The following is a 26,537-nucleotide window of genomic DNA, read 5'->3' on the forward strand; positions in this document are numbered from 1 at the left end:
TGATGCAGTGCCCTATGCACCATTGGGGTACAGAAGAGGGTTTGAAGAAGAAGAAGTTACACACATGATATGTTACATTCATCGATTCTACCAATGATTGACAACCACACTGCTCAAATTCTTTGAACTTCTAGATATATTGATCAAACTAGAAACATAGTGTATGACTTTACTAGAGACATCTATGGTGGGATGAGGGAAGCCTTTTATTATGCAGAAAAATTTATTCATTTGTTTGTGAGGTCCGATCCTGGATTATATTCACATACTTGAGAAAAGCTAGAAAATGTCCTTATCATATATATATATATATATATATATATATATATATATATATATATATATATATATATATATATATATATATATATATATATATATATATATATATATATATATATATATATATATATATATATATATATATATATATATATATATATATATATATATATATGTATATATATATATATATATATATATATATATATATATATATATATATGTATATATAAATATAATATATACATATATAATACCAATGAAAAAACCTAGGTAAGTATGTAAGGATTTTTGCCTACGAGTACCTACCTTTTTCAATTTTGCTTTATATAGGCTGGCAACACCACCAACTGACAACACTGATGATGTGCGCCATCTGCATTTGTAAATAATAACAAGAATTTTGGAGGGAATGATTGTAGACTGTCTTTTCCCGAAGAATTCAATTATATATATATATATATATATATATATATATATATATATATATATATATATATATATATATATATATATATATATATATATATATATATATATATATATACATAAAATGCAAAACGCGTTAGCATACATGTAAATAAAATAGAATTCAATCCAATAACCGTGTTTAATTTTGGATATATTACCCAACAATTCATAATGGAATTCTACCAACTGTCTGCAATTACAATAAATAATTTAATTTTTATGTTTGAGTATACTTTTTTTGTAATTCATGAGTATGCTAGCTACATTAGAAGTAAAACGACATTTCAATATAACTGATTCGGTCTTTTCTTTCATTGAATAACCGGAACTTTCGATTATCATGATCGGTTATTATGCACATCACTATTCCGTGGTTGTCCAATGATACGGCGCCGTCGCGACGCCCTATCGACGTCCGAAACCGACGTCCTCTCACCCCAACTGTCAAAGTGGTAAATAAATTCATTTTCCTGTAATTATCATTCATTGAACCGCTAAAATTTCCTATATTTATTTAAATTCACATCATTTCAAATCAAAATTGATAAAAGTACCACTGATTTTCCATATTACAGTAAATAAATCACATCAAAATGTTCATATAGACGTAGAAAATTCCTTTTACGGAATAAAATATTGAATTTTTCTATTAAAATTGGAATAAATACAGATAAATAGAATTGCACAATATAAAACTGTCGGGCTGTGGTCCCGTGGTTAGTGTCGCGGACTCTCGAGTCACAGTTTCTCGGTTCGAACCCACTCTACCACAATTTGATACATATTTCTTATGATGAGTCGCTTAGGCTCACAGAAATAGTATGAACTTGAAGTATTTTTTAAAATAATATATACAAAAACATAAATATTTCTCTTTTTATTAAAATGTAATTATAATATAAATGAGAATATTTAGGGATATGCTGGTGCGCTGTAAGTTAAAATATTTTGTGATATATTTATTTTTTGAAGTGAACCGACTGTCAAAGCGTGTGTGAAAGGTCAAAATATGGCTGTCAAAACGCGCGTGAAAGGTCAAAATATGGCTGTCAAAAAGTGTGTGTAAAATCAAAATGGGCTATCGTGTAAAAATTATTAAAACGTGATTGAAAGGTCAAAATATGGCTGTCAAAACGTGCGTAAAAGGTCAAAACATGGCTGTCAAAACGGGCGTGAAAGGTCAATATTTGACTGTCAAAATGTGTGTGAAAATGTGGCGGCCAAAACGTGCGTCAAAGGTCAAAATGTGGCTCTCAAAAAATGTCTATAAAGTTCAAATGTGACTATCAAAACGGGCATGAAAGGTCAATATATGACTGTCAAAATGTGTGTAAAAGATTCTATCTCTATCTCTCTCTCTCTCTATCTGTGGCTTGAATGGTGTCATTATTCATTATTATTATCAATTTTATTTTAGATTGAAGTATGGACAAGGTACCCGGGAACATGAAGTCTGAAACGTCTCCGTTCAGAAGTCAAGTTCAAATACATGAACCCAGAGATCAAGGTAAAACCCGTTTGACCTAAAAACAAATTCTTGGAAGTTCTATATATATGATCCAATTTTGAAACATTGTACAAGAATCACTAGAATTTTCACTAGTGACATATATTGGTGAGATGAAAAACCCTTTGTATTAAGCAGAAACTCTTATATTAAGTATGTGAGGTCCGAATCCTGGATTATAATCACATACACGAAAAACGTCAGAAAATATCCTTCGGAAAATTGATTCGGCAGTCACATTGTAGTAAAATCTATCCATTTTTAATTAATGTTTTACTTAGTAAATACCACTATTACTTAACCTGTCTGGGTGTGAGTTTCTCCGGACAAAACTGTATCTGAGGAGTGAATTTGTTTTTGTTTTTTTTTTTTACTTTTAAATTTTTATATTATAGTCGATGCTATGAGCAACATGTTTTCTTGAATAAACAAAGATATTTACCCCAATAAACATGATTTATATCAAAATTATCGAAATATCGATAAATCATGTTTTTAACATGTTTTGATATAAATCGTGTCATAAATCATATTTCGTATCGGCCGTACATGTACGTCCAAACTCCTTTGAGAAAAGTTTGGTATGGCCGTACATGTACGGCCATACTCCCGGACAGGTTAATTTATACTGTGACACGTGTTTCCATGCATTCCGCTTCATTTTTATGATGCGGAATGCGTCGAAACACGTGTCACAGTAGATTTTAAGAAATAGTGGTATATACTAAGTAGAACATTAATTAAAAATATCCTTTTCACTTGTTATTTAAATTTGCTGTCATTCCTGTTCTAGGGAAAGCAGCCACTAAAGAAAAACAAAGCCAGGAGATGGGAGAGACCAAGTATTTTGTGCAGTGGGTTCTGCTGGCCGTGCTGCTCCTCACCACAGTTGGCAACCTACTTCTCTCTGTCGGGATTGTGTACGTGCTGCGTTTAGGCAGAGGTATCAACTATCTTCCATTATCTATACATATAATTACAATTTATAATTTAAAAAAAGGTATAAAGATATAGAATGGAGTGTGAATACTGGGAACGAAGGGAAAGGTGCATTGAAATCAGTCGTGGAAGTCCTCACCGAAAAGTTACATTCCCAATATTGCACAAAAATCCTTTAACCTTTTAACCGCGTTAACTTTGTTCCTAAGAGCCGCCCGTGCGCGGCGGTATTTCGCCGTTTTTTAAATGATTACTTTTATCATGTATTTAGTTAAGAAACGATTTATTTTCCTGAACAAAAACGTTCAATGGGATTCATTGTGCCTTCTTGGTACTCTAGAATACACTTGTGTCACATTATTCTTGAAATATATCGTAATATAAACAAATAAGATCGTAACATAAATAAATCAAAGCACGCATCGTGTGTCACTCTTACCCACTGGCGATGCGTAGCGTCGAGAGTGAGACAGATATAGGGCATGATTATGGCGCGGACTAATTACCGACCGCAAGAAAAATCAGGGATCTGTTGTTTTATTTATCCTTGTGATGTTACAAATTATTAGTCAGATATTTCAACAGATGTCATAAGGCCAAGGATTGACGTATTATTTTATCGAAAGTTCTACACCATGAAAAAATTCCTCTGAGTCGAACTGAGGTTCGAAACATGGAGCAATGTAAAAACACAAACGTAACAATTTTACAAGCTAGAATACCTGATTACTTAAAATCATTTATAATGGAAATGTAACGTCTTGGTGAGGACCCCACAGTTATAGCAAATAAAAAGTAAGCTAAACTGGCAGTACACAATGGAGTCGACCCTTACGTATGGAATTAAAGCACGGAGTTGGCAAAAGAAGGATGAAGTAGGCAGAATGCAGTTGAAATGTGATCTTTTAATACGAATGTGTGTAACGATGTATGATAGAGGATAGCGGGAGATGCGCAGAAAAGCTTTTGGTTTTTGCTCAAAGAATTTTCTGTTATATTACGCAAAGCAAAGAGCAGAATAGCTCTCTACCAACAGTATAAAAAAGACACTTTTAAACCATGTGTTAGTATACTAATTAGAGTTGTATACTAATCACAAGTAGCCGCAACACCCAATTCCCATCTGTACAATGTTTGCAGGCGTCTCTCGCGCTCTACCTAAAGTAAGCAAATAGAACGCTCGCAAGCGTCTCCCGCTCTCTACCGACAGTATGGAAAAGGACCCTAATTATACTCTGGCAGTCTGCCGCCCGACCCTCAGTATACTAATCACAAGTAGCCGCAACACCCAATTCCCATCTGTACAATGTTTGCAGGCGTCTCTCGCGCTCTACCTAAAGTAAGCAAATAGAACGCTCGCAAGCGTCTCCCGCTCTCTACCGACAGTATGGAAAAGGACCCTAATTATACTCTGGCAGTCTGCCGCCCGACCCTCAGTATACTAATCACAAGTAGCCGCAACACCCAATTCCCATCTGTACAATGTTTGCAGGCGTCTCTCGCGCTCTACCTAAAGTAAGCAAATAGAACGCTCGCAAGCGTCTCCCGCTCTCTACCGACAGTATGGAAACACACTTTGCGGAACAATGCAGGATTGTAAAAAAAAAAAACAATAAATAAACATTTCTTCTTGGCAGGCATGCAGAGTCTGGAGCTGATCAGCGAAGAGAACGTAGTCAAGTTCTTCGGAGAGACAGATTTGGGACACATCTTCAAGCGTGACGGGCTCATCCAGGGGTTCGCCGGCTCTCCCCTTTCGGTATCGTCAGACCACGAGGTCAACTTCAACAACGTGGGGCCTAAAACCATCGAATCCCGGCTGAAGATGAATTCCACGCACACAGTCCTCCGAGGGAACGGCTTCAAGGTCATCGACCCTTACACCGGGGAGGTCGTGTTCAACACCTGGGGCCCTTCTGTCAACATAGAGGAGCCGATGAAGCAGCTGAATGCCAAGGTGAGAAGTGGCAACGAGTATTATCGTACAACGTTTTGAGCAGAGGAAGACCGAGAAAAACATGGCACGATCAGGTATGCTAGATACTTGAAAGTGGTCAGGTTAGGAGTCGTAACAATCGGCCGGTATGTATGAGGAGATGCATGAACGTGGAAGAGGCGAAGAATGTTGGCAAAGGCAGAGTGGTGTGGCGTTCTATTCTCTCTGCCTACCCCTGCGGTAAAGCGGCGTGATGGTTAGTTAGTTATTTTAAGTGTGTCCAAACACTTGTTCAGAAATCTGGATTATTTCCAATTACAGGAGTTATTTTTCATATTATTTTTGACATCTCATCAAAGATGAAGAAGGATATGGAAGTCTGGGCATTTACAGGGCTGACGACCATCATAGGCTGGTTTAAGTGATCACTTTACGCATGTGTAACATTCACTAATTTAAATGCCCAGACTTCCATATTCTTCTTCATCTTTGATGAGATGTCAATAAATAATATGAAAATAACTCCTGTAATTGAAGATTATCCAGATTTTGTGAACAAGCATTTGGACACACTCAAAATGTTATAAAAAAATATATACAAATATATATTTATAAATATTTTTTTGACATCTAATCAAAGATGAAGAAGAATATGAAAGTGTATGGAAATATGGAAAAAAGAAAATAAAAGATGGAAAAAAAAATAATAATATGAAAAATTCTCCTGTAATTGGAGATAATCCAGATTTGTGAACAAGTATTTGGACACACTCAAAATGTTGTTAATAAATTATCTGGTCAAATTATAAGCGAAAAAAATATGCATTTTAAAATATCAAAAAAAATATTGTTTTTATTATATTTTCAGATAGTCTCCACGAATCGTATCGCGGCGCCGCTAGACTCGGACTTCTCCGTCCGCTCCGACTCGGCGACCAAGCTGACCGGCATGGAGGGCACGCACATGCACGCCGCCGCCATGCTGTGGTCGGCCGACCAGGACGTGACGCTGCGCGCGGCCAACGGCTCCGTGGTGCTGGGCGGCAAGGAGGGCGTGTTCCTGGACGTGAAGGCGCTGCCCCTGGCGCCCGAGGGCCCCGCCGCGCCGCAGTACAAGCTCTGCGTCTGCATGCCGCAGGGCAAGCTCTTCCGGGTGGAGGTGCCCCGCGGGGACGCCAGGAAGGTCAGCTGCTCGCACATCAACATGGCCGGCAAATACAACCCTTGCATGTAGAACTCCACATCAACATGGCCGGCAAATACAACCCTTGCATGTAGAACTCCACATCAACATGGCCGGCAAATAAAACCCTTGCATTTAGAACTCCACATTCTACGACTCGATCCATACAACCCTTGCATGTGGAACTCTACATTCAACGACTCGATCCATAGTTCTACATGCAAGGGGTTGTCCCTTCCATGTAGAACTATCGGATCGAGCCGGAGCACATTGTCTGGCTTCTTTCAGTTCTGAGATCTGAACACAAAGAACACACTTCAACAAACTGATCCAATTATACTCAGTACTGAACTTAAGGACAAAGAGCGCGATGTATCAAGTCTAAATTCTAATCTAAGACTAGATATGCTCAGAGGAGCATACTAAATATAGATGCCTCACACTTTATGTACCATTTTACAGTGAGTACGGGTACACAATTTGCCCACAACGAAGGTTTGATAGTCCCAAGACAGCCCTGAATATTTAAACTGTGTGTTTTCTGAGTAAGCGGCAGCTCAAACGCCACACGGTGTATATATTTGGCAAGGTTTCATAATATCATTTATATCTACTAGACAGAAATATAGAAATCTTCTAGTACACAGCCATGATACACGATTTACCCACAACGAAGGGTTGATAGTCCCAAGAATTAACAATAAGTATGGGAGTCCAACACTGCAATATATTGTTGCAAGCATTTTTGTTGCCGACGGAGGTTAGACGTCAAAATAAAATATGGAACAAAGTCAAAATAAAGGAATGGACAAACGATCAAGAGTTCTATGAAAATTGTAAAATAGTTTAATAATGATAATAAAACCATTATCCGCACCCAAATGGTGCATAGGGCACTGCTTCATATAAACGCAGTGTTATCTTGATCGTTTACACATGAAGGAAAGGTGATCAGCCCTCCGCTTCAGGTACCCAGTCCAGGGTAATATTAAATAAATATTACAGTGAAAAAATCACTTATATTTATTTTACCCCCCCTGGGAATCGAACCCAGGACCTCCAGAACGCCTGGAGGTTCTACGCCCCGTTCTACGGTACCTATATGTATTAATATGTACTTCATTTTTTACCACTTGAGTTTTATTATAGACTACATGTTTCAGAAGTTAAACTTCCATCATTCAGGTCTGTATAATAACATGTAACATGTAGTCTATAATAAAACTCAAGTGGTAAAAAACGAAGTGTTTTCTTTAATCATTGTAACATGTCTTACCACAAAGTTAATGCCGAAACAATAAATAAAATATTAATATGTATGTATAAAGTTAACAAATAAATGTTGAAATAATCCACATCTCAGCATAATTTACATAGCACATTTGGGATGAGTGTTTTTTACATAATATTCATATAAAAACATTGGATAATTCCTTTTTTCTGCCTTTGAAATGAGGCCGGCGCAGAAGGTAAAAATACCCTGCCCATCCTTAAGCCTTACTGGTCCAATGTGGAATCTCATTCGACATGGATTTTCCCTCTTAGATCCCATGTCGGATGTTATTCCACATTTTTTTCATCATTAGTATTGTTTATTTAAATTCTAAGCTTACATTTTTGTCACTCGTATCTATTACAACAGTATGTGGGGCAGAGGACCAATGTTGTTTTCAAATTAGAATGTAACTGTCTACCTAGATTATTTATTTTTAATTTTGGGGGACCGGAAAGGGTTAAGCATCAATCCACCTAAAGGGGACAAATACCTTTCCTGTCCTAAGTGTGTTAAGGACAAATTAATAATAAATAATAAATAAAACCCTCATCCGCACCCCAATGGTGCATAGGGCACTGCTTCATATAAACGCAGTGTTATCTTGATCGTTTACACATGAAGGAAAGGTGATCAGCCCTCCGCTTCAGGTACCAGTCCAGGGTAATATTGAATAAATATTACAGTGAAAAAATCACTTATATTCATTTGACCCCCCCCTGGGAATCGAACCCGGGACCTCCAGAACGGTAGCCGAGCGTGCTGACCATTACACTACGGAGGCGGACAAAAAGGACAAATTAATGACTTGAATCTCAAATTTATGTTAAAAAAATTAGTGACTTAGTTCTCAAATTGATGTTCAAATAACTAACAGCTTAAATATTTGAATAAATTGTCCTTATTGCTGTGAACGTGATTATTATAATGGATTGTTTGTTATATTATTTTTTAGATGTGAAGCCTTTGTTGTTCCTTTTAATAAATAAAAATAACTTTTAATGTGTTTATTAAAATTTTCTTCTTCTTCTGCATGGTGTAGGCCTTGTGGCCTGTTTTTAATAGGGATTAACCTCCTGCGATGTCGATTCCCAGCTATCGACCCATCTCTTTGGTGGTCTGCCTTGAGGTTGGATGTGCAGTGCAATGTGGGGGAGTCTGGATGGTTCCATTCTCCTCACACGCGCATACCATTGTCTCCTTCGTTGCCTTCCCCACCTAACGACATCTTCCATCTCGCATATATCCCTTATCCTGGCGTTCCTTATTCCATCCTGTAGACTCTTGCCAGATATGCTCCTTGGATTCTTCATTTCTGACACTCTTAGCTCGTTTTTTGTTACTGTGACAGTATGCAAGGCAGATTGGATGGGACTTGTGGTGGCTGCCATATGCTCTGCCTAGGAAGCGAGCACCTACCTGTACTGCTCACTAGGGTAGGCAGTAGAGGTAGGTAGTAAGGAAAGCTAGATAATGCTTAGTGTAAGGAAAGCTAGTACTGCCTAGTATCTGCTGCGCCCTCGAGGTATTATTTTACGAAAATGGCGCTATATAAGTTATCCAAATTTATTATTGTTATTATTATTGTCCGCCTCCGTAGTGTAATGGTCAGCACGTTCAGCTACCATTCTGGAGGTCCCGGGTTCGATTCCCAGGGGGGTCAAATAAAAAAAAGTGATTTTTTCATTGTAATATTTATTCAATATTACCCTGGACTGGTACCTGAAGCGGAGGGCTGATCACCTTTTCTTCATGTGTAAACGATCAAGATAACACTGCGTTTATATGACGCAGTGCCCTATGCACCATTGGGGTGCGGATAAGGGTTTTATTATATATATATATATATATATATATATTTATATATATATATATATATATACATATATATATATATATATATACATATATATATATATATATATATATATATATATATATATATATATATATATATATATATATATATATATATATATATATATATATATATATATATATATATATATATATATATATATATATATATATATATATATATATATATATATATATTGGGTTGATGCAAAAGTAATGACCGTTTTTTATGATCCCAGGTAAAAAAAAATTTTTTCACAAATTATGAATAGTATCTTCTTTTTTATGATTTCATTGTACAAAGGATGCTTTCCCTCTACTTTCTATTCAGTTTTGGCCTAGCCAAAGTACAGTTATGACCCCTTGTATTTTTTCAAATTTCAATACCGCGAGTGTGGCAACCAAAAACATTTGTGAAGTGTTTGGAGCAGATGTCATCAAAGTTTGACAGGTACGAAGATGGTTTGGAAAATTCCGATCTGGAGATTTTTCAATTATTGATAAACCACATACCGGGCGGCCATTGAAGTCTGATGACTACAAGTTAAAAGTCATAATTGACACCAATCCACGTCTAACCATCAGGGAGATTGTGTCAATGATGGGAGTCAACCAAACAACCGTATTAAGAAATTTGAAGCGTATGGAAATGGTTTCGCGGTACGACATTTGGATACCTCATCAATTGTCGGCTGCCAATTTATTGGATCGTGTTTCAACGTGCGTTGTTTTGAGTGCGAGACAAAAACATGAACCTTTTTTGCATCGTTTGGTGACGGGAGATGAGAAATGGGTCGTGTACAACAACGTGACAAGAAAAAGACATTGGGCTATTCCTGGACAAGCCCCATTAACAACTTCGAAGGCCGAAATCCATAAAAAAAGGTTATACTTTGTGTTTGGTGGAATAATAACGGTATTGTGTATTTTGAACTCTTAGAACATGATAAGACAAGTACAACAGAACGATATTGTCAGCAATTATCCAAATTGAACATGGACCTTTAAAGAGCATGAAAATATGCTACAATAACGGCTACAGAGCTTTAATGAAGTTACCCCGACACTGCAGCGCGAGTGGTATGTTTGCCACAGCACGCCTACCACATTGGGATGGCCTGTTAAGGCACCGAGTGGCAGGCTTCCGGGAGAGGCTGATGAAGAGCTCCAACCTCATCATAAAGCGGCTTGTGGAGCACAGATGGGGGCTGGACATGTGGCGGCACTGGAGCGCAGTGCTGCGTTTGCCAGCGAGCTAATTTTCGTCTACATCTCTCCAAATTTATCATTATTTTTATTTTTATTTTTATTTTTTATTATTTCTTTCAATTTCTTATTTCCTTCTTATTTCTAATTTCATTGTTTAAATAAAATGTTGTAAAACATATATGGCTGACTAAGTATTGCACCCACCACTTAGTCAAGCTGGAATAAAGAGTTAAAAAAAAAAAAAAAAAAAAAAAAAAAAAGTATAGACCAGAATTGGTAAACAGAAAAGGGGCAGTGTTTCATCACGACAACGCGCGACCATATGTGGCTATGATGACCCAAAACAAGCTAAATGAGTTAAATCGGGATGTTATCAAGCATCCACCGTATTCTTCAGATCTTGTTCTTTCTGAATTTCATTTACTCCGATCACTGCAAAAAAATTTAAACGATGAAAAAAATTATACAATACAGCATGTAAAAACATCCCTTACTTAATTTTTCGCATCAAAATCCACGGAATTGTTTACTACTGGTATTAATTAGTTGATAGAAAGATGGGAGAAGGTTATAAGAACTGATGGAAATTATATAATTTATTAAATAAATAATTTACATAAAAAAATAAAAAAAATAAAATTTAAAAAACGGTCAAAACTTTTGCATCAACCCAATACATATATATATATATATATATATATATATATATATATATATATATATATATATATATATATATTTATATATATATATATATACATATATATATATATATATAACGTGGTAATATTTTCCTTTTGAAAATTAAGTGTAAATAATATGTAAAGTGGGTGTATAATAATAAAATAAACAATGTGTTGCTTTGTAATTAAAGTTTATTCTTAATTTATCTTTATAATAATTTTATATCTATCTATCTATCTATCTATCTGATTCTGACAGTTAATAATATTATCGGAAGTCTTTTGTTTTCTACTGAGCGACGCATGCGACATCTGGTGGTAGAACTGTTTTATGTAGGTACTAATTGTAGGTACTTAATAAAATGTATAGGTAGGTACCTAGTTATTTTATTACATCTCCCCCCTTGGGGATGAAAATTCATAGTAAAATTTTCACTCGTCCTCCGGATCATCTTCTTGTAGTGAAGGGACTGGTATAAGTTTAGTGATATGATAAAGGTTTGATTTTATTTTTTTGTGACCTGTATCAATTCTGTATATTGAGTTAGAAATTTTTTCAATAATTTTATAAGGTCCAATTTTTAGTTCATCCAATTTTTTTCTGTTTAGCTTGTTTCCATTTTCCACATACACCATGTCTCCTACGTTGAATTCGCAGCCTATTCTATTTTTGTCAAATAATGTTTTATTGTAATTATGTGATTTTATTGTATTTTCAAGCGCTATTTTCCTGTCTCTAATCCAGTCATTATTAGATTTTCCTTGTTTTAATTCGTTGGGTAAAATATTTACATCTGTACCATATAAAAGATAACTTGGGGAAAAGTCAGTGACTGAGTGATTAGTATTATTATATTTATTAACACATTCTTGAGCTATTGTGGTCCATGCTCTTCTTTTCCCTTTTTCATTTATTTTGCATCTGATTTTGTTCACCAATGTTTGATTCAGCCTTTCATTTAGGCCATTTGAGAATGGTGCATTTACTGCAGTGAAGATTATTGGGATCTGCTTGTCATTTAAGAATTCCTTGAATTCTTTCGAGTTTATTCCTGGGTATTGGTCGGTGAGAAGCATACCAATATCCTCGGTTTCTGTTATTTTCATGACTAGTTTTATAAAATCATTTGCATTCTGAGTTTTCGAGGTTAAAATAAATGCGTATCTTGTAAAGTGATCCACTAAGAGATGTAGATATTTTTTTGTTGATCTTGAACCTCCTAAACCTCCAATTGTGTCTAAAGATATTATTTCAAAAGGCTTTGTGGCCGGGCCTAGATGAGACATAAATCCAAATTTCTTTTGTCCTCTTGATTTATTTTTAATACAAATTTCACAATTTCTACAAATTGTTTTTATGTTTTTCGTCAAATTTTTGGCTGTGTAATGTGGACTAATAGTCTTTTGCATTTGTCCAATTCCAATATGGCATAGGTTTTCATGTATGTCTTTTATGATTTCGATGCTAAACGGTTCTGAAAGAATTATTTTTTCTTTTTTCTTGACCTTTTTAAAATAGACATTGTTTTTTTCAATCCATTTGTTTTTTTTTCTGTTGAATTCTTTCATTTTTATTCTGATCTCTTAAAATATCTTCTAATTTAACCAAATTTACAACTTTTAATTGTTCATCTGCATTTCACTCGATTCTAATACTGGATTCCTGCTTAGACAATCTGCTTCTAAATTCTTCTTTCCTGGATTATATTTTATTTCAAATTCATATTGCGATAAATAATATGTTAAATCACCTAACTCTTCATCGGTCCTAGATTTCAGATTCATATTTTCCAAAGGTTTGTGATCTGAATAAACCGTAAATGATTTACCTATTAACCAGTATTGCCAGTATCTTACTGCTTCCTTAATTGCTAAACATTCTAAATATATTGCTTTCTTTTTCTTCTGGGCTTCATTTAGTTTTTTTGAAAAGTATGCCACTGGTTTTTCTCTACCATCGGGCTGCTTTTGTTTCAAAATGGCCCCAACACCTTCTAAAGAAGCATCGGTATAAATGTTGATTGGTAAATCCTGATCAAAAATTTCTAGAACGGGCTGTGAGCAAAGCATGCTTTTTGTTATTTCAAATGCTTTTTGGCATTTATCACACCAAATAAATTTTTGATTTTTCCTTAGTAAGTTATGCAATGGATCTAGTATTATTGCACTCTTTGGTATGTATTCATGGTAAAAGTTTATTTTCCCCAGAAATTGTCTTACATTTTTTATCGTTTTTGGAACAGGAAAATTCTTTATTGAAATCAAATTATCCTTTACTGGTTTTATTGAATTATTTTGAATTATATGACCTAGATATTTTACCAAGTCTGACGCAAATGCGCATTTTGTAAATTTTAACCTGAAACCTTCCGTTTCGATCGCTTCCAGCAACTGTGTTAGATGTTTAATGTGCTCAGCAAAAGTTTTAGAAAATATAAGAATATCATCTATGTAATTAACGGTGAAATCTGTAAGTTTATACTTTCTTAATATGTTACCTAGTATCCTTTGAAAAATTGCTGGTGAGGTCTTCAATCCAAATGGTAGGCAAGTCCATTGGAAGTGTCCTTCTTGTGTAACAAATCCCGTCTTTTTTCTGTCTTCGATTCGTAAAGGAATAGACCAAAACGCTGAGTTTATATCTAGTGTTGAAAAAAATTTGCAATTCCTGGTCTTTATCATTAGGTCTTCAATTAAAGGAAATGGTTGAGCTTGAGGCACTACTATTTTATTCAAGTCTCTGAAATCTATACACAGTCTGGATTTTTTGTTTTCCTCTTTTTTAAATGCCAATGTAACAGGTGCAGCAAATGGACTGTAGGATTCTTCTATTAGCTTATTATCCAGTAATTTTGCAATTTGTTTTTCTATCTCCTTTTTATCTTCTACAGTACATCTGTAAGGCCTCTTACTGCAATATCTGTCTACTAGTAAGTCTATCCTCGCTTCGTATCCACTAACAGTGCCGATATCATATTTGTCTTTTGCAAAAACGGATTTATATTTGCAAATCAGTTCATTTATTTTAGATTTTTGAAATTGATTTAAATGATTTATTTTTATTTCAAAATCTTCTTCTTTTACATGTTCATTATAATTTATTTTGCATTCCTTGCCGTTGTTATTTTCTGTATTTTTAAATTCACTATTTTTAATTTTATATTTTGTAGAAATTTTTTCTACTTTCTTTTTATTTTCATTTTTCAAGCATTGTCTTTGTGTTATTTTTAAGTCTTCATTTTGGATTAGTTTAAATTTTTTTATCATATCTAATCCTATCAAAAAATCATATTTGAAATTTTCTTCATCAATAATATATACATCAACGTTTTTTTCCAATTCAAATATTTTTATTTTCAAAGTCGTCAAACCGTTTGTCTTTTTAACACCATTAATTGTTACTAAATCTGCTTCATTCATATTGTTTCCTTTTCCTTTTAGTTTTAATAACTTAGAATTTATTAGAGAAACATTTGAACCTGAATCGTAAATTCCAAATATTTCAATTTGATCATTTAGTAATAGTTTGACATTTATTAATGGTGTTACTATTCGTTTTTTTGATCGGTTTCATTTAACTTAGCTTCTATAACTGAATTGTTTACATGTCTGATAGTATTTTTATTATTAAACTTATCATCCTCCTTTGTTCTAAACCAGCACGTTACTTCAGGGTGATATCGAGTTCCCTTATTTAATTTTTCACAAATCTTACATGGACTTTTATCTTTAATTTTACCACTAGTTCTTAGATTTCCATATCTTCTTTGATCCGAAAACCTTTTTTTATTTACAATGTTTTCGTGTTTTTTTACTTCATTGAATAAATCGACTGAATCTTCTAATTTTTCTCTATCAATCTTATTAATTATAAATTCTGGTAAACCAGCCACAATAAGATCTACTAAGGTACCCATGTCGATCGTTCTTCTCATCTCCAACAAAAGTTTTTCCTTCCTTATGGCATAGTCTAACAAGGATCCGTCATTATATTTAAAAGATAATGCAAACATTACATGGTTCCATCCCTTGTTTGTAAATGTTTTACAAAAGTTGTTTTTCCATACTATCCATTCTGAGTTCATGGAAAACTTTATCATCATCGAACTGTACCAATCTTCACAACTTTTATCCATAAACAATCTTAATATTTCAATTTTTTTCTCATCCGTTGTCACCTCAAAACGTGTACATTCTTTTTCAAAAATATCCATCCACTGGTTTGCATTAGGATTTTTGCTTGTAAATTTTTCAATGATGAACTTCTCTGAAATATCTTTTAAATTTTGATGTTTGCTTACCTGAGCATTTTGTATTAATTTTTCTAGTAAGTTTTCTAATGTTTGAGGAGCAGTATCCATTTTTTTTATTTTGTTTCTTTATTTTTGATTAACAAAATTGTCGTTTTATAACGTGGTAATATTTTCCTTTTGAAAATTAAGTGTAAATAATATGTAAAGTGGGTGTATAATAATAAAATAAACAATGTGTTGCTTTGTAATTAAAGTTTATTCTTAATTTATCTTAATAATAATTTTATATCTATCTATCTATCTATCTATCTGATTCTGACAGTTAATAATATTATCGGAAGTCTTTTGTTTTCTACTGAGCGACGCATGCGACATCTGGTGGTAGAACTGTTTTATGTAGGTACTAATTGTAGGTACTTAATAAAATGTATAGGTAGGTACCTAGTTATTTTATTACATATATATATATACATATATATATATACATATATATATATATATATATATATATATATATATATATATATATATATATATATATATATATATATATATATATATATATATATATATATATATATATATATATATATATATATATATATATATATATATATATATATATATATATATATATATATATATATATATATATATATATATATATATATATATATATATATATATATATATATATATATATATATATTAAGGTACGGTAGGTACCGTAGAACGCGGCTACTTGAACTTTGATGTGTTACTTGAGCCCAGTACAAAAAAGAGATTTTAATCTGTATTTGGTCTACAATAATGAACGTATGGTGACAATAAGTGTCACCTGTCAGGGGCACAATGAATCATGTCCATACGTTCATTATTGTAGACCAAATACAGATCTATTTTTTTTGTACTGGGCTCAAGTAACACATCAAAGTTCAAGTAGCCCTGTTCTACAGTACTGGTTGCATTTTATATGTCACGCGGGTAAGTTAGGATCCGCACTGATTTTCTACCTATATGGAATGCACGCCCCTGTATGTGTGTGTGGGCGTGTGTATGCTTTTTTTGTGTTTGTGAGATGAAAACCAAAAGATTATTATAAAAAGACCTTTATTAAAATATAATGGAATATTCAAGTATAGTATAAAAAATAATATGGAAATTTAACAAAAATATATCGCGCACTCCTTTCAAGAACGCCATAAATCAAAAATCGACAATTTTAAGTTGTGCATACTTTCGGAATGCCCAGAAAATGTACTATATCCCAGCAAAAGCGGCATATTTTTAACTTAATATTTACCCGCTACAGGGCAGAAATTGTTGTTTTTGTATTTTGAAGAAAAGGTATTGTTTAATTATTTTTTGAAATATACTTGATATTTTACGAATGGAGAAAAAACCTTCAGGTTTTACCTAAAAAGTTCTGTTGCACAGTAAAAAGTTCAATAAGTGGCTTGATATTTATTTTCAATACATTGTATTATATTTTTAAACTTTAAAAACGTTCTCCTGAAAAATCAAGTTTTTTGATTTATGACGTTCTTGAAAGGAGTGGGCGATATATGTATATATTATAACCAAATACTTAGCATAACGTCTAATTAAGGCAAAGCCGTCCAAAAGTTGTTCCTTGTAACGAAGGTTAATGTTCTACTTCCCCTCCCGGTGATATGTATTTACTACAACTCCATTTTTCAAATGAGAATACCAATATAAAATATAATAGATACGGGTTCACAATTTTTGTATTCTTCTGTAATATAATTACGTAAACGTTTTGTCCGCCTCCGTAGTGTAATGGTCAGTACGTTCGACTACCGTTCTGGAGGTCCCGGGTTCGATTCCCAAGGGGGGTAAAATAAATAAAAGTGATTTTTCACTGTCATATTTATTCAATATTACCCTGGACTGGTGCCTGAAGCGGAGGGCTGATCACCTTTCCTTCATGTGTAAACGATCAAGATGACACTGCGTTTATATGACGCAGTGCCCTATGCACCATTGGGGTGCGGATAAGGGTTTTATTATTATTATTATTATTACATAAAAGTATTATAATATACAGTTATTCATTTGCAGCGACGGAAATAAATAATTTGTAAAAAACCGGGGACAGAATCACCAATACACAAACGTTTCTCAGTGTGTGCATCCGTGCCATACTTTCCGTATACCCCCATGTCATAGCATGTTCACCGCGTCAGTAGTACGTGGATCGTCTTACGCGGCGGTCGTGTCGTTACGCCAGCTATTGCGGCTACTTGCGATGTATTTTTTCTCGTTTTCAGATACTTACCAGAGCTAACATTACAAAATTGATACATTTCACTTTCGACTTTGGTCAATAAAAGCAACATATTTAATTTTTTCCCATTTTTAAACCACATTTTCATATGGTGTACAAAATACATATCACCGGAGCACTGGAAGCTTTTAGCATGCTGGAACAAAGTATGCTTGCTATAAGAGATTCCACTGCACTAATATTTAAATGGAGGTATTTTCGGAATAGTAACCTCAAAAGCCCTGGTACCCAAAAGACTGGCAACCTTCACCGTCCCGATGATCTAAATTTTCCGGAATGAATTAAAACATTGGGCAAGTTCTACGGGAATGGTAAAGTTGACAGACATATATATCGCTCACTCCTTTCAACAACGTCATATATCAAAAAACTTGATTTTTCAGGAGATCGTTTTTAAAGTTTAAAAATATAATGGAATGTATTAACAATAAATATCAAGCCACTTATTGAAGTTTTCACTGTGCAACAGATCTTTTTAGGTAAAACCTGAATGTTTTTTCTCCATTTGAAAAATATTTAGTATGTTTAAAAAAAAAATTAAACAATACCTTTTCTTCAAAATGCAAAAAACAACATTTTCTGCCCTTCAGCGGGTAAATATTATGTTAAAAATATGCCGCTTTTGATGGGATATAGTACATTTTCTGGGCATTCCGAAAACATGCACAACTGAAAATTTGTATATGATGTTTTTGAAAGGAGTGAGTGATATATGAATATAATTTTTTGACATCTCATCAAAGATGATGAAGAATATGGAAGTCTGGGCATTTACGGGACTGACGACCGTCATAGGCTGGTTTAAGTGACATTCACCAATTCTACCCATTATTGACAACCACACTACTCAAATTCTTGGAAGTTCTATGTATATAAACCAATAGTGAAACATTGTTCTTGAATCACTAGAACTTCACTAGAGAATTGGTGAGATGAAAAGAAGCTTTTTATGTATGTATCCCCCTCTTCATCATAAATTCATCAAGTCTTCCAGCGTAGACTCGTTATAACTGAAAAAAAAATATATATTAATTTTTTCTTCCAACTTTTTCCAAAGCTGGAAGTGTTGGAAATCTATCCAGCAATCTAAGGAAGGCGGGTTGGGATGGTTTAGATATGTGGAACGTATAATGCTCATCTCATCCTTGCACCCTTTCCTTTTATCACCATTGGAACATCTACCATACATGGTCTTGCCGCACTGAGAGATGGCATCCCGACTGCATCCAGTCTACTCTCATCCTTCCCAAACCATCCCAAGCCGCCTTCCTTAGTTTGCTGGATAGTGCTCATCTCAGCCTTGCACCCTTTCCTTTTATCACCATTGGAACATCTACCATACATGGTCTTGCCGCACTGAGAGATGGCATCCCGACTGCATCCAGTCTACTCTCATCCTTCCCAAACCATCCCAAGCCGCCTTCCTTAGTTTGCTGGATAGTGCTCATCTCAGCCTTGCACCCTTTCCTTATATCACCATTGGAACATCTACCATACATGGTCTTGCCGCACTGAGAGATGGCATCCCGACTGCATCCAGTCTACTCTCATCCTTCCCAAACCATCCCAAGCCGCCTTCCTTAGTTTGCTGGATAGTGCTCATCTCAGCCTTGCACCCTTTCCTTATATCACCATTGGAACATCTACCATACATGGTCTTGCCGCACTGAGAGATGGCATCCCGACTGCATCCAGTCTACTCTCATCCTTCCCAAACCATCCCAAGCCGCCTTCCTTAGTTTGCTGGATAGTGCTCATCTCAGCCTTGCACCCTTTCCTTATATCACCATTGGAACATCTACCATACATGGTCTTGCCGCACTGAGAGATGGCATCCCGACTGCATCCAGTCTACTCTCATCCTTCCCAAACCATCCCAAGCCGCCTTCCTTAGTTTGCTGGATAGTGCTCATCTCAGCCTTGCACCCTTTCCTTATATCACCATTGGAACATCTACCATACATGGTCTTGCCGCACTGAGAGATGGCATCCCGACTGCATCCAGTCTACTCTCATCCTTCCCAAACCATCCCAACCCGCCTTATAAAAATATTTAGTATATTTAAAAAAAATAATTAAACAATACCTCTTCTTCAAAATGCAAAAACAACACTTTCTGCCCTGTAGCGGGTAAATATTAAGATAAAAATATGCCGCTTTTGCTGGGATATAGTACATTTTCTGGGCATTTCGAAAATGTGCACAACTGAAAATTGACAATTTTTGATATATGACGTTGTTGAAAAGATTGAGCGATATTACCGGTGCACGCGGAAGTTTTATAGCACCGTAAGGGAAGGGTTAATATACAAAATATCCTTCGCTAGTACTGACTACTCTTATCCCTCTTTATCTACTCCTTGCTTCGTCTTCACACCCCGGTTACCCTAGATATTATTTTTCATATCCGCAACAGAGTAGGAAGCATCTCTCTCGGACCTTTCTATGTAGGGCAGGCCGTGGTCCCCGGCGGAGCTGTAGGACGAGTAGTGCCGCTTGCCGAGCACCTCGGGCGGGAAGTCCTTCAGGAAGTACACCCAACACTCCAGCTGCGTCTCCGTGCCGTCGCTGCGGACAAAACCAAGGCGCGCCACGGTGTTTTAATATGTTATAATGAACACGTTTTGAAAAAATAGTTTTAAAAAATTCTATACATTTTCATATTATTTTTTGATCTCATCAAAGATGAAAAAGAATATGGAAGTCTGGGCATTTACGGGGCTGACGACCGTCATAGGCTGGTGAGTGATCACTTTACACACGTGTAACATTCACCAATTCTACCCATTATTGACAACCACACTACTCAAATTCTTGGAATAGATAAAAAGATGTCTCTAGTGAAGTTCTAGTGATTCAAGAACAAGGTTTCTAAACTGGTTCATATATCGCTCACTCCTTTCAAGAACGTCATAAATCAAAAAACTTGATTTTTCAGGAGAACGTTTTTAAGGTTTAAAAATAAAACACAATGTATTAAAAATACATATCAAGCCACTTATTGAACTTTTTACTGTGCAACAGATCTTTTTAGGTAAAACCCGAAGGTTTTTTTTCCATTTGAAAAATATTTAGTATATTTAAAAAAATAATTAAACGATACCTTTTCTTCAAAATGCAAAAATAACACTTTCTGCCCTGTAGCGGGTAAATATTAAGTTAAAAATATGCCGCTTTTGCCGGGATATAGTACATTTTCTGGGCATTACGAAAACATGCATAACTGAAAATTTATGAAAAATGTAGATTTTAAATTTAAGTTTTATTTAAATTCATTTTTTTAAATGGATAGTTTTTGCCACAAAGTTACTGCTGAATCAATTAATCAAATTATAGAAAAATATTGGACTGTTTTGATTGCAAGTTTTATTTATTTATTTTTTCAAAACATATTACATACATAAGTCATATATCGCTCACTCCTTTCAAGAACGTCATAAATCAAAAATCGTCAATTTTCAGTTATGCATGTTTTCGGAATGCCCAGAAAATATACTATATCCCAAAAAAAGAGGCATATTTTAACTTAATATTTACCCGCTACAGGGCAGAAAATGTTGTTTTTGCATTTTGAAGAAAAGGTATTGTTTAATTATTTAAAAAAAAAATACTAAATATTTTTCAAATGGAGAAAAAACCTTCAGGTTTTACCTAAAAAGTTCTGATGCGCAGTAAAAAGTTCAACAAGTGGCTTGATATTTATTTTTAATACATTGTGTTATATTTTTAAACTTTAAAAACATTCTTCTGAAAAATCAAGTTTTTTTATTTATGACGTTCTTGAAAGGAATGAGCGATATATAATATTCCCGATGAGTAATTTCTATTTCTCATTTTGGGACATGGGATTAAGGTAAACAAGACTGGAACACAAATAATAAAGTTACAAAAAAGATTTTTTTTAAATAACCAAAACTAATACATGGCAAAATATAAAAACAATAAACAGGTATAATAAATACAAGTTAACGTTACTCAGTTTATATCGGCTGTTATACAGTAAAACCTCTATCTATCGTTCCTCGAATAATCGTTTTCCCGGATGTATCGTTTATTTCTTCTATCCCGAATTCATTTCATACTAAACTAAACCGCATCGATCGTTTCTCTATCACCATTTACCGCATTCATCGTTCGAATTAAGCTACATATTTGATACATTTTGTCTGTTTTTTTACATTATTTTTAATTTTCTTACATTCAACGGCAAATGAAAAGGAGCCGCTGCCTGTGCCTGCATTTCCAGAAACGTACACACTCTTTGAAAGAAAACTTTCTACAACGCACATTCAATAACCGATGCTGAAAAAAAATACTATTTGCAAAGCCGAAAATATACTATTGACTTACGAAAATAAAACAGTTAAAAAACAAATTTTGATCAATAAACTTAAGTATTTCAAATTCTATTCTGGTTTGTATCTTTACTCGGTCGTATGTACTTGCGTATTGACCTCTTAATCCCGCATTCATTGTTTTCCCGCATTCATAGTTTATTTTAATAGGTCCCTTTAAAAACGATAGATAAAGGTTTCACCGTATTTTCTTTTTCTGCCTTCATTATTTGACCAGACTGAGGAATAGCAACGCTTGGATGGGTACAGCTAGTATGAAATAAATACCTATTCTTCAGGATGAATTTATCCAGCTGCCTCACGTAGTAATCGGGATGTCCTTCCAGGTCGTCCAGTCTGTCTAGCATTGGCCGGTCTACCTCATATATTTCTCCTGCAATGTGAATGAAAACATACAAAATTATATAAATACACACTCTCTATTTCTCTCCCCTCATACAACGGCCCGAGTACTCCACGCTGAAGGTTGGCAATCATCGTGTCAGTCTGCAGCCGCTCTGAGCAGCGCCCCAGTGCTGCAGCGGAGCCAGGATATACGCCTTCTTCCTACGCTGCGTTTACCTTCCACGCCGCCTTGTAATATAATACCTATTACTCGCTATTTCTCTCCCCTCATACAACGGCCCGAGTACTCCACGCTGAAGGTTGTCAATCATCGTGTCAGTCTGCAGCCGCTCTGAGCAGCGCCCCAGTGCTGCAGCGGAGCCAGGATATATGCCTTCTTCCTACGCTGCGTTTACCTTCCACGCCGCCTTGTAATATAATACCTATTACTCGCTATTTCTCTCCCCTCATACAACGGCCCGAGTACTCCACGCTGAAGGTTGTCAATCATCGTGTCAGTCTGCAGCCGCTCTGAGCAGCGCCCCAGTGCTGCAGCGGAGCCAGGATATACGCCTTCTTCCTACGCTGCGTTTACCTTCCACGCCGCCTTGTAATATAATACCTATTACTCGCTATTTCTCTCCCCTCATACAACGGCCCGAGTACTCCACGCTGAAGGTTGGCAATCATCGTGTCAGTCTGCAGCCGCTCTGAGCAGCGCCCCAGTGCTGCAGCGGAGCCAGGATATACGCCTTCTTCCTACGCTGCGTTTACCTTCCACGCCGCCTTGTAATATAACACCTATTACTCGCTAGTTCTCTCCCCTCATCAGTTAGTGTGTTAAGTATTACGATATCACTCACCATTGACGATGGTTCCCGTTCCGGGAGCATACAGCAGGAAGGGGATGTTGTACTTGGTCCCGATGACCAGAGGAAACTTCTCGGTGGTGACGGCCTTCCCGATGAGGCTGGAATGCCCGTTGCCGGGGTCCTGGAGCCAGTGATAGTTTGGCTCACCGGCTTTCAGCGTGCCATACACGAACACCTTGTGCATCACGCCAACGGAATACCTGGAAATAAATTAAAACCATACGGTATGTATCCATACTTCTTCAAACCCTTATCCGCACCCTAATGGTGCATAGGGCACTGCATCATATAAACGCAGTGTTGTCTCGATCATTAACACATGAAGGAAAGGAGAATCAAAAATAGTTTTGTTAGTGCATTTTTGAATATTATGATTATAATAAGTAAGTGTGAGTAAAGCTAGTGTAGAATGAAAGAGAAATATTTGTGTTTTTTTTTTATTAATTGCGAAAATACTTAAATTTCATACTATTTCTGTGAGCCTAAGCGGCTCATTATTAGAAATAGGTATCAAATTGTGGTAGAGTGGGTTCCAACCGAGAAACTATGACTTGAGAGTCTGCGACACTAACCACGGGACCACAACCCGACATGATGTGTCCTCATTGGGATTTCCTCATTGGAAAAATGTCTCAGACGTTTCTTAAAAGGATTTTACGTGCCTCGGGCAAATTCCAAAATCTTCTTCTTCTTCTTCTTTCTGTGCCACTTGTAACGAAGATGGGCGATCATCATGGCTATCTTCACTTTAGATGCTGCAGCTCGGAACAGAGATTTGGTGCTTCTGCCAAACCATTGTGGTAGGTTTTTCAGCCATGATGTCCTTCGGCGTCCTTTAGTACTTCGCCCCTCAATCTTTCCTTGTATGATTAGGTGGAGAAGAGGATATTTTTCATTTCTCACGACGGTTCGAAGTACATCAGCTTTCTCTGCCTGATGGTTGGTAGGAGTTCCTTATTGGTATTCATCCGTCGGAGGACCTCTAGTTGGTGACCCCATCACGCCATGAAACTCGCAGGATCTTGCGATAGAGACCCATTTAAAACGCCTCTATTCGGTTTTCTAGTGCCTGTGTGAGTGTCCATCCCTCCATTCCATAGAGAGCGATTGGGAAGACATAGGACTTCCACAATAATTATTTATAAAATTATGTAAAAATAAAATTGTTTATGACATGCAACCATATACGACTTTATGTATCACACGGAATAAGTGTGGGGTGGATGAAATTCCATCCAAATTAATGGGAAAAGTCTACCAATCAATTGTCAGACCCGCACTCCTATACGGCTCCGAATGCTGGATGATGTACAACACCTACTCTAGGCAACTAGAAACTGCTGAAATGCGGATGCTCAGGTGCTCAGCTGGAGTGTCCCTTAGAGACAGAATAAAAAGTTGACCCATTCGTGGGAGCCTGGCTGTAACAGGCATCAATAGTAAGGTGAGGAAAGGTAATTGGAGGTGGTATGGGCACATAGGGCGCAGAGAACCTGATCATATTGTGAACCAGGCAATCGCCATAGAAAGGCATCTAGAGGAAGACCAGAGAATTCATGGATGCTGCAGAGAGATAACATGGTCCCAAGGCATGGCCTAGGTGACGCTGTATATGACAGAAGGACCTACAGCCTGAGGACGAGGAGAACTGACTCCAGCAGTCTATAAGGACAATAAGCTGGGATGTAGCCAGGAGGAGGGTGCAATCAAATACGATATAATTAGTGCAGTATGGCCCCAGTATTACTCGACCATGTTGAAACGCACTCAACGACACATAGTATTCTCAAACGCAGAGCGTGAAATATGCATCTAAATTTTGTTTTTGATTCCGCCCAGTAAGAATTGTCTTCAATCTTAAAATTATAACAAATATATCGCTTACTACGTTCAACAACGTCATATATCAAAAAAGATCGTTTTTAAAGTTTAAAAATATTATAAAATGTATTAAAAACAAATATCAAGCCACTTATTGAACTTTTTACTGTTCAACAGATATTTTTATGTTAACACTGAATGTTTTTTCTCCATTTGTAAAATATTTAGTATTTTTTAAAAAATAATTAAACAATACCCTTTCTTCAAAATGGAAAAACATCACTTTCTGCCCTGTAGCGGGTAAATATTAAGTTAAAATATGCCGCTTTCGCTGGGACATAGTACATTTTCTGGGCAATCCGCAAACATGCACAACTGGAAATTGTCGATTTTTGATACATGACGTTGTTGAAAGGAGTTAGCGATATGGAAAATACTTACTACCGGTGCCGCAAAAACTGGTGGAAATTTCCCGATGAACAAATAGAACCCTGATTAGTTTCAACTCAATAAATGCTTTAAAAGAGAATTAATAAAAACAAATCTCGAGTAATCTTCGCTCACGATCCGACGGACGTACTTTGAGCCTTCGCGAAAGTTCGTCTCTAGCGCCGAGTAAATGGAGCTACGTGACCCATGTGCAGAAAGCAATGCCATATGTTACATAACTACAATTTAAACAATATGTCCTAACACCGACCTATTACGCATTTCAAAAAAACCGGCCTGCCAAACTCGATTGACGTTCGAGACGAAAGTGTTGCCATTGAAAAAATTTGAAGAGGAGAATGTTTTTGAATTACATAACTTCCAAGTGACTACGAAATCTGGCTACGGCTTATGCAACACCGCTTGTCATGTCCCTACTCAGGTTTCAACTTGATAAGTTTCATAGCCTATGCCTACTCGTGAGTGGATTTACTCTTTATGTTTAAAGTTACTATAATTTCATGTAATTCATGAGCGAAAATTCTAGGGAAAAACATTTGCAGCAAGTTTATGTTGTATTATATATATATCGTAGTCGTACAAGAGAAAGTGACCAACTATCAAAATGTAAAATTTTCAGGAGTCACTTTTGCTTTGCAAGAAAATAAACATCAATTCAGTTAGTCATTTTTAACAAGTTTATATATTAAACTTCCAAGTTTCAAATCCTTTGGGATTTTTTGCAGGGCAATATTAAGCTAGTAAAATATCAAATAGTCAATGATCACGTTTCTTTAAAAAATGCACTTGGTCACTTTCTCTTGTATGACTACGA

The 26,537-nt window shown here is 35.6% G+C and overlaps 2 protein-coding genes across 4 annotated transcripts; one reads left to right on the forward strand and one right to left on the reverse strand.

Annotated features, from left to right (window-relative positions):
• The first annotated feature begins 1,144 nt into the window (after positions 1 to 1,144).
• Scgbeta (sarcoglycan beta) lies at positions 1,145 to 8,596 on the forward strand. 3 transcript variants are annotated; one of them, XR_015837208.1, is made up of 6 exons: positions 1,145 to 1,205; positions 2,171 to 2,260; positions 3,054 to 3,203; positions 4,837 to 5,156; positions 6,004 to 7,286; positions 8,242 to 8,596. XR_015837208.1 is itself a non-coding variant. In XM_088256199.1 (5 exons), the coding sequence occupies exons 2-5, from the start codon at positions 2,179 to 2,181 to the stop codon at positions 6,367 to 6,369; spliced, it is 918 nt and encodes a 305-aa protein (XP_088112325.1). In that variant the 5' UTR covers positions 1,145 to 1,205; positions 2,171 to 2,178; the 3' UTR covers positions 6,370 to 8,596. The 3 variants fall into 3 exon arrangements, 2 of the variants coding, with proteins under 2 accessions (XP_088112325.1, XP_088112326.1); XM_088256199.1 differs by having other exon boundaries at positions 6,004 to 8,596; XM_088256200.1 differs by lacking the exon at positions 1,145 to 1,205 and adding an exon at positions 1,583 to 1,686 and having other exon boundaries at positions 6,004 to 8,596.
• Positions 8,597 to 16,689: 8,093 nt separating this feature from the next.
• LOC148311663 (putative gamma-glutamylcyclotransferase CG2811) lies at positions 16,690 to 26,004 on the reverse strand. Its single transcript, XM_088256173.1, has 5 exons — positions 25,715 to 26,004; positions 23,444 to 23,652; positions 22,524 to 22,629; positions 20,341 to 20,469; positions 16,690 to 18,911 (listed from the first exon to the last, which is right to left on the reverse strand). Exons 2-5 carry the CDS (start codon positions 23,634 to 23,636, stop codon positions 18,872 to 18,874), a joined length of 468 nt encoding a protein of 155 aa, XP_088112299.1. The 5' UTR covers positions 23,637 to 23,652; positions 25,715 to 26,004; the 3' UTR covers positions 16,690 to 18,871.
• Positions 26,005 to 26,537: the final 533 nt, after the last annotated feature.

The sequence above is a fragment of the Brachycentrus maculatus genome, unplaced genomic scaffold (genome assembly GCF_059751285.1).
Source record: "Brachycentrus maculatus isolate JH-2025_06_01 unplaced genomic scaffold, ASM5975128v1 h1tg000059l, whole genome shotgun sequence".
NCBI lineage: Eukaryota > Metazoa > Arthropoda > Insecta > Trichoptera > Brachycentridae > Brachycentrus > Brachycentrus maculatus.